This window comes from Micromesistius poutassou, assembly GCF_964030765.1.
Source record: "Micromesistius poutassou genome assembly, contig: SCAFFOLD_5875, whole genome shotgun sequence".
Lineage (NCBI taxonomy): Eukaryota > Metazoa > Chordata > Actinopteri > Gadiformes > Gadidae > Micromesistius > Micromesistius poutassou.
Genome location: NW_028180563.1, coordinates 1 through 10000, shown reverse-complemented (window position 1 = coordinate 10000; position 10000 = coordinate 1). Strand labels below are relative to the sequence as shown.

Here is a 10000-nt window from a genome sequence, read left to right as displayed (position 1 = left end):
AGGAGTGTGTCTTGTTACTCGATACAAATGGAATCTAGTCATTCATTATTGACACCCCCGTTTAAGCAGTTAAAATATAACTAAGGCTAAAATGATTTAAAGGAGTGCAAATTAAAACGAAATGGATTTCAAAATTGGTTGAGATGAGCAAAGGCCTTAATGACGTCGGGTCCCGTAAATCCATCATTGATCTGTCACCACTGATCGTGTCGGACTCCAACTAAACACACCTTCTGAAATGATAGCGTCAGCCGTTATGAGTGTAGCTGCTGATCATAGACTAGTAGAGGTGATTAGTCCGGCATGTCGCATAGAAACGATCTTTATGAAAGTGACCTCTCCGTAACATGTTGACCTCATTGGTGCAAACGGGGGCGTCAGGCCTCCAGCAGGTCCGCCGGAGAGCCCGTCCGGGCCCTCGGTGTGTTCAGTCGCCTGAGCGGGACCAGGTCAGACGAAGCCCCCGGCGGGTTCTGGTCCGGAGGACGGCGTGTATCTGGAGCATTAATCTGTGGACACTCTGGAGGTCCACTGCGAAGTGAGTGGCATTTAAATTGTGAGAAAGTGAGAAAGTAGAAAGAAAGAAAGCAGTCAGTTCTGTAAGAATAAATAAATGAATGAATAAATAGATGAATAATATATTAATAATAAGGCCTATACATATAAATAAATCAATAAATTAATTAATTAATAGATTAATTAATTAACCTCACAAAAAAAATGGGGATGAATTAATAACGTCCATATTGATACATTATCACTGCTAGTCTTGTTCCTTTTAAACTTGTTTTGTCAGAGCGGACCACGTGGTCGGTGGACCTGTGCGCGTCTTCACCCGACGCGAGACACAAAGGCGCACGTTGTCTCGCCACTACACACACACACACACACACACACACACACACACACACACACACACGCACACACACACACACACACACACACGCGCGCAGGAGTCCATGTTTTTTTTTTTCCCGTGCAGAGCGCGTGTCGTGTCCCGGGGTCACGGCCCGGGTCGGGGTCACGGGAAGCGGACATGAAACAAACGAACTTCTTCCTTCGATCTCTTTTAATTAGCTTTCTTTTTGTATTCCCTCCTGCTGTGTTAAAGTGAACATGGTTTACTATAGCGATAACAATAATGATTAAATAAATGTTATGGAATGGACTAATATCCAGTAAACTATGTCTGGTTGTATCAGGAGGATAGCAGTATCTGTCTGTCTGTCTGTCTGTCTGTCTCTCTCTCCAAACGATTCTCATATAATTATGATAATATTTAATAACAATAACACACAAATAATAGATCAATCAAAAAATGATTCAAATCTATTTTCTAAATTTTGAAATAAATAAATAATAATAGTATTCGAATCGATATCTTGCATTTCTAAAATAATGATAATAAATGATAGCCTATAACTTTATAATAACAATGCAAAGAAGAATGTTAGCAACAAAAAGTTAAATAAAGAGAAGAATGTTGACGAAAATAGAAATAGAAATAACTTCACTCACAAACAAGTAGTGAGAATAAACTATTGCAACATATATTGTTTTCTTTTTGTATTTTATTTCAGACCACACATCTCTGAACAGTTAAAATCTTTGGCTTATTGAGTTGTGTTCAGTAGGCTCGATCCGTAGTCTGCGAAATGATTCATTTAAATATGGCCAGAGAGAGAGAGAGAGAGAGAGAGAGAGAGAGAGAGAGAGAGAGAGAGAGAGAGAGAGACAGAGAGAGAGAGAGAGAGAGCGAGAGAGAGAGAGAGAGAGAGAGAGAGAGAGAGAAAAAAAAAGGGAGAGACACACACACACACACACACACACACACACACACTACAACGAAACATACGAAACAAAACAATGAGAAACATTATTATATTTTTTTTTATAAAAAAGAAAACCATTAAAAAAATCTCCAGCGGGTATGGGACATTTAGAGATATACAGCCCCATACCTGAACTTAAATATATAGAACATGGACTATCAGGCTATATAAAGTGTAATAATGTTCGTCCCTTTCGTATAATTATGTCCATATACTGTTTTCCTTAACAGAAATATTTGTGTCCTTTTTTTTTTTCTTAAATAGCAACCCCAACAATCCTGCAGTCTCCAACTGTCCATCTCGAGAAATGCGCAATTTTCGTGCGATATTTACGCACGGGAAAAAAACAACAACAAATAAATCGTCACTTCATCGTTTTTTACGCACGAAAAAAACAAAGAAACAACAAATAAGTCGCGGTCCTCACGGTCCACCGTGGGGGTCCCTCTAGTCACTGTCCTCGCGGTCCTCCGGGGTCCTCCTAGTCACTGTCCTCGCGGTCCTCCGGGGTCCTCCTAGTCACTGTCCTCGCGGTCCTCCGGGGTCCTCCTAGTCACTGTCCTCGCGGTCCTCCGTGGTTCTAGTCACTGTCCTCGCGGTCCTTCGTGGAGGTCCTAGTCACTGTCCTCGCGGTCCTCCTGCACCGTGGTGGTCGAGTGGTTGTACAGCCCCTGCGCCATCAGCTGCAGCGCCAGGCCGTTCTTGTAGCCCGTGGCCTTCTTGATCTTGGCCCTCTTGTTCTGGAACCAGATCTTGATCTGCGACTCGTTGAGGCTGAGCTCCAGGGCCAGGGCCTGGCGGCGCTGCTCCGTGATGTAGCGGCTGGTCGTGAACTCCGTCTTCAGCCGCTGCAGCTGCTCGGCGGTGAACGCCGTCCGCGGCCGCTTGTCGTCACTTTTCTCGGTTTTCTTCTTTTTCAATTTGCGTGTCCTTGGCCCTGGTGTGCAAACAACAAGGAGACGAACACGTAAATGTCAGCTGGTGGTCGTGAAGAAGATACATAGAGCAAAATTAAATCTATAAAATGTATTAAAAAAATAGATATATAGGCCTATATATATAATATATAAAATGTATAAATATAGCCTTCAATTCAATCAAAAGGTCTCTCTCACAGACAATGATATGTGAATTGTTATACTATTACCTTAAAAAATCCACCCTTAAATAGGATAAAATATCCAACATGTAATTATGTATCCAATTGAATATGCAGCCGTCGGCTGCATATTACACATGAATATGTGTAATAATTAGCGAGACGCGTTACTGTAGGATGCTTAGAATGCAGTAAAGAGTGTTGGTTCTAACACGGCGTGGCGGCACAATGTGTGAACTCGAGGTTTATGTCAATTATGGATTATTTTGTCTGAGACATTAGTGTTCACATTTAAATGTTTTGCCAGGAGCGCTTCTGACGAAAATTAAATTGTTGATTATTATGTTGAATAAGGTTACTGTCATTATTATTATTATTATTATTATTATTATTATTATTATTATTATTATTATTAGTATCATTATTATTATTATTATTATTATTAGTTTACTATTAGTATTGGTATTAAGTTGTTAGGCCTATTGGCAGTAGTAGAAGTAAGGCAACTATAATTTGGGTTTGTATTAATATAGTTTTAATTATTATTGTTAACAGATAAGAGATTCAACAGAAAACCTATTGGTTGAGCTTACATGAAAGAGTTATGATTGTTCTCGATATTTCTTCTCATAGGCACTGTCCTAAAACAACTTATAGGAGAGAATAACAACAGGATTTTATTGGTCTACCAGTAGTTATTCCTCAATTTAAAAAAAATAATAATAAAAAATACTAAATAAAAAAAAATTATATATATATATATAGACCTGCAGAACATCGTGTTCTGAACGCATACACAGAAATAGTGTTACAACTAAGACTTTAACTCTCCTCCTCGTCTCGTTTACACGTTTGGAACTGAACCGAAATTAAGTTCTTCCATAAGGGAGACGGTTTGTGACTGTGGTGAGCAGGGTGTGTGTGTGTGTGTGTGTGTGTGTGTGTGTGTGTGTGTGTGTGTGTGTGTGTGTGTGTGTGTGTGTGTGTGTGTGTGTGTGTGTGTGTGTGTGTGTGTGTGTGTGTGTGTGTGTGTGTGTGTGTGTGTGTGTGTGACCTATTTTGCACAGAACTAATTCTATGCTATTAACTACTAATAGGGTAGTGTGTTACTGAAGTATAATGACAAGGTGTACCATTAGCTCTGACGCATTATCTTCATGCCCAGGGTTTCAGGGATTCCCCTTACACTTAACAACACGCCCTATTTGCCCTGTTAGCAATATTTCAGTTCGATGCCAACGTGTCGTTGCCATGGAGGTAAAGTTTGATGTATTGCGCACAATCATAACGTGAAGACAAAGGGTCAAACAGAGCGCGCGGGTCACATTCTAAATATCTCATTGGAGTTCAAGGGCCAAAAATAAAGTCCTGCAACTCCGCTGCATCTCACCGTGTCAATAGTCGCTTGGTCATTCAAATAACATATATTACATCTACACATTTAACATGAAAGAAAGAGATTAAGGAATACGTTGTTTGAATATAGGAATTTAATTTACAATTAAGGTCTTAAGGTTAAGGTTTTCATTGTGGCTTCGCTTCTGTTGTCTTTACGGTGTGTTTGTGTGTGTGTGTGTGTGTGTGTGTGTGTGTGTGTGTGTGTGTGTGTGTGTGTGTGTGTGTGTGTGTGTGTGTGTGTGTGTGTGTGTGTGTGTGTGGTGTGTGTGTGTGTGTGTGTGTGTGTGTGTGTGTGCAGGGGGGGCGTAGGTGTGCTTGCACAATAGCACGTGTTTTCTTATTGAGTTCCAAGTCAATCCCCCCCGCCGTCCCCTCCCGTCCCCTCCCGGTCCCGTCGGGTCCGCGGCCCGTTAGCTCCTTACCAGATGAGGGCCGGTCCGAGTAGCGCGTGCAGTACACCCAGGCGGGCCACAGCATCGCCTGCGAGTCCTTGGCGGTAGCGGGCGGAGACCCTCCTCTTCCTCCTCCTCCTCCTCCTCCGTTACCGCCGCTCCTCGCCGTACCCGACGACGCACTGTCCGAGTAGCGCGCGCTCGCCCCGGGGGTCCCGTGGCCCCCCGCCGCCTCGCGCTGCTGCTGCTGCTGCTTCGACGCGCTCTGCTTCGAGGACGGTGAAGAAGAAGACGAAGAGGAGGAGGAGGAGGAGGAGGACGAGGACGAGGAGGAGGTGCTGTCACTGCTACAGTGGTGCGAGTCCAAACACAGATGCGTGTGCTCGCGCCCCGGGGTCTGTCCTCTGGGCTCGCGGTCCTTCCTGCAGCCAAAGTCCGGCCGGAGGATGTTGTCGATGAAGAAGTTGGTGGTTCTGTGGCCCCCGTGCGGGGCCCCCTGGTGGGGCAGCACGAGCGGGGACGGGAGCGACATGTTCACCTCCTCCTCCTCCTCCTCCTCCTCCTCCTCCAGCTCCTCCGGGGGCGAGCGGCGGTGCTGCTCCTTCAGCTTCTCGTCCATCACCGAGCAGGCGCGTCCTTGCCCGGGCTGCGGGCACTGTCCGCGCCGACCCCCCCCCCACTTGTTGCTCCCCCCGTGCGGCCCGTCAGCTCTCAGGTCCGGGGCCCGCGGGGGGCCGACCGGGTCATGGGGCGGACCGCGTTCTGGCCAAAGAAAAACGGTTGGAAACGACGGAAATAGAAAAAGGTATTTAAATCGAGCGCTGCTTGTTGCGTTTTATTCAGTCCGTCTCCTCGAAGGCTCTCGGCGTGTTGACGTTCCTCATGTTGTCGTCATTGTGGACCGCGCGTAAAACCAAACCCGCTCCACATTACGCACGCGTCCGCCGCGCAGACCCGCCAGGCTTGAGGCTGAGTGGGAGTGTGTGTGATTCTTCCTAAACGTCTCCCTAAAAAACAGTTAACCCCCCCCCCCCCCCCCCCCATCCGTCTCTTCCTCGTTCTTTCGCGCAGCCAACCGGAAGCACGTGTCTACGCGTACAATAGACCAATCAGAATGGACGGAGAGTCAACGACATCCAACCAGGATTAATCCTCCTCCGCGACGCGTACGTAGTAGCAGACACACACACACACACACACACACACACACACACACACACACACACACACACACACACACACACACTCACACGCACACGCACGTGCGCGCACGCACGACGTTGAATGATTGAAGAAATATTATCATATTTTTAAATGAATAAATAAATAAAATCCATTCGTGGGTTTTTCCAGTTCAGGTGGACGCTGTAGTCGTTCTGGTCTCATCCCAGAGCTCCCAGTGTCATTGTGGTTGTGTTGGTGTAGACCAGGTCACTCTTAACGTTTAAAACAAATATCAAAGGCGCGATGCATTGTAACATGAACTATTATATATATATATATATATAATATATATATATATATATATAGAGAGAGAGAGAGAGAGAGAGAGAGAGAGAGAGAGAGAGAGAGAGATACTAATAAATGTAGTTTTTCAATAGACTATATTAATTACTATTAATTATAGTTGCTAGTACTACATACGCTATATATATATAGATTATTTTGTTACACATGACCGAAAAATAAAGCTAAGATTGGTTATTTTTTTTATATTTGGATATATTTGCTATATAAAGATCAGCTGGTATCATTCTCCTGATGTGCGGACACTTTCTCCCAATTGGGCTGAACTGGGTTTGATGGTTTAAAGGTCCCATGACGCGCCACCAGGTGAGGTGTGATTCGCCGTCACACGCCGTTCTGGAAATCTGTCTGTTATGACATCAAGGTGGGCGTGTCCACCTGGACGTGTGACGGACAGATGAGCGTTTGCTACGGTCCACCGGGTCGGCTGATAGGCTGATCTATCCGGCGCACATCTAGGTGGACACGCCCACCTGTGATGTCATGACAGACACGATTTTCCAAACGCTTGTAACGGCTGAACGGCTGGGGCACGTCACGAGACCTTTACCCCCTCTCGTCCCCTCTCCTCTCCTCGAGGTGAAGCGCAGCGGCTTCACGGTAATGAGTCGTCGTTGAATTAATAATCCCTTTATAAGGTTAATCATTATATTATCATAATGAAATTATACGCGGACGACGTGTTCATATTTAACGGGCAATGTGTTATGAGACCGTTATGAGAAGAGAGAGAGGGAGAGATGGTGGGGGACGGAGGGGGGGAGGGGGGAAGGGCGGGGGGGGGAGATGGAGATGGAGAGAGAAAAGAAAGCAGAGCTACTTAATTAAAGTCCAATTAGGACAGCATCAACACGCTATTGAGCCAAGCAGCCATTGTAAGCAGAACAGCTTCGTGTCTGCGCTTATCTGCAGCCCGCAACGAGGAGAGAGAGAGAGAGAGAGAGAGAGAGAGAGAGAGACAGAGAGAGAGAGAGAGAGAGAGAGAGAGAGAGAGAGAGAGAGAGAGAGAGAGAGAGAGAGAGAGGTGGATAATTTAAAGCTTTTAATTACTCTTCATTCTGCCAGATCAGCCCCTCTGTTCATCACACGGGGCTAGGGGGGGGGGGGGCAGCTCGCTCCATCAAAGGGCCGTGAGAGCGGAACGGACGCGCCGCGTGCTGCCGCCGCCAGGTGAGGGCGGAGCGCCGCGTGCTGCCGCCGCCAGGTGAGGGCGGAGAGCGCCGCGTGCTGCCCGCGCCACGCGAAGGCCGAAATACACCGCGTCCACACGTCCGCCCCCGTCACACCCGCCGTGGGCCCGCGGCCCCGCGCACCGCCGCGGCCCCGCGCACCGCGGCCACGGCTCGACGCGCGCCGCCACGTCGTCGTCCCCCCGAGCCGCGGATGAAGCGCCGAGGCCCCGGAGACCCTCCTGCTCACACGGACCCCTCCGTGGGCGGGGCTGTCGGACCCCCGCTACAATCACCACCATGCTATCTGACCCCTGGTGCAATCATCAGTATAGGCACACAGTAATGTGTTCTATTAATACCCCCCCCCCCCCCGGCGTATTGATCACAATGATGAAAAATAACTGCTGCAGACAAAGTGACCCTGACAAGAACTTCTCCGAACGTTTTTAAGAGTGGTGGTCAGACGCCTCAGATCCATTATAAACACACTAGTGGATAGTAGGATAGTACCGGGAATAGCGACACTGTTCTGAGCCTCCTCGATAGAACACGCAAGTAAAAGATCTTACTTTAACCTTTGACTTGTTGCTAGATTCAGATGTAATGTGTGAGTGTTCTCCAGGTCTGAGTTCTTGTTCTCAGGACATCAGGGAGGCTGACTTTGAACCGGTATGATACAGGAGGTCCCGCTGCGCTAACCCCGTTCACATAAACTACACCAATGCCCGGGAAAGGGCGCATGCGCGATGCGAATCCGCATCGCAAAGTGTGTTTTCAGCCCCCCGTGTGGCCAACGCTGAGAGCACCGGCGGTGCGAACAGACGCTCCGTTACTTTATTGACGGCTCAAGCCCGAAATACACCGACGGCGAAAGGCGCGCGTCAAACCAACCGCCCCCGTCATTTCCGACGTACTTTACCGCAGACCGGCGGGGAGACGCCGGCGCGCCGCCCCGCGAGCCTTCACGCCCCCGTCCTACAGCCTAGCGGCGCCGCGCGTGAGAAAGCGGTTTTTTAAAGCTGTTTCGTACATCCCGGGTTGATACAAGGCCCTGTACATGTGGAGAGTGTTGATGCAGTAGATTAATGATTCCATAAGGCAAAAAGAATGAGCAATGACAGTAAATAAAGTGACTAAACCGTAAACAAAGTGCCCGACAGGACATAAGTAACTATGAATTAATGTGACCATTGAATGTGATCATTGTGAGCACAGACAGAGGATCACGGGCACCAGGGCCATGTGTGTAGTCATAAAACAACTGGTATGACGTCATGGTAGCCTATACCGGCTATGTTTGTAGACCTGCTGCGTTCAGAACATAACCACAGCGGCGCTGCAGCGCGACGCTTCCTATTGGTGCTCGGGGCGGCGTTTGACGCGCGGAAACTGCGTGCCGCGGCGCCGCGGCTCCGGTGTGTTTTGGGCTTGATTCATTCAGCCGTCCGCGGGCGCGTGGCCCGGGGCGCGTGGCCCGGCGCGCTGCTGTTGTTAAGGATGATAAATGCACCGCTGGATTCGCAGTGACCGTTTATTTTTCATTGAGTAGGCCTACCCTGTGTGTGTGTTCTTATACACACATAAACACATGCGCACGCACACACACACACACACACACACACACACACACACACACACACACCACACACACACACACACACCAACACCCACCAACACCCCACCCACCCCACACACACACACACACACACACACACACACACACACACACACACATAACACACACACACACACACACACACACGCAAACATGCACACACACACACACACACCACACACACACACACACACACACACACACACACACACACACACACACACACGTTTTCACCTATTGTCTCTAGCTCAGCTTTTCAGCCATTCTTTAACTATTCAGAAAATTGATTTAATTTTCTGAATACTCCAATTCTTACTGTACAAGTCTGGAGCCAAACATACGGTTATTTAGTATTAGGCCTGTAATCTGTATTGTATAGCCAAAAGGTTCCAACAATCCTTCAGAATAATGTATTATTAATTATAGTTGTCTAATTATGAATTAGTTAATTGATTAGTTATATAATACGTTTCCGTATCCAGCATATGTTTTAGCAGATGAATGAATGAATGGATGAATGTCAAACATGTTAATATAGCCTACAGCCCGGTAGATGACATTACTCCTACGTCTTAAAATAAAGTGGTGTGTTTTTATCTTGATTGGACCTTAAAAGTGAAATGATTGAGATGCTTCGCAGCCAAACCTTAAATAATAATTAATAAAAACACATTTTCATTAAACCTATATGTTACAATTGGGAAACCCATCGACCTGCTTGTTTAGCAGTTAGTGAACTAAAAACGTATTCATTATTTTTAATATAATAAGCTATTTTAATCACCACCATTCTGAATTGATTGATAAAATCATGCAATCAAGAAGGGAGGCCTAAAGTGTAAACAGAACGACGGCTGTTGCGTCGGGGATGGACGGCTCACTCACGACACCTGGTGGCTCAAAGAGGAAGGCCCGGGCTGCCACCGCTCGCTCAGAGCTGCCGCGGACGGAGCTCTGTCGACATC

General features: G+C 47.0%; 1 protein-coding gene across 1 annotated transcript; it reads right to left on the bottom strand.

Moving 5' to 3' along the window:
* Positions 1-2446: 2446 nt before the first annotated feature.
* On the bottom strand, positions 2447-7719 carry LOC311370689 (homeobox protein engrailed-1a-like; the record flags this gene model as incomplete). The annotated part of the gene is made up of 3 exons (XM_084489023.1): positions 2447-2769; positions 4752-5483; positions 7518-7719. 3 exons carry the CDS (start codon positions 7717-7719, stop codon positions 2447-2449), a joined length of 1257 nt encoding a protein of 418 aa, XP_084345149.1.
* Positions 7720-10000: the final 2281 nt, after the last annotated feature.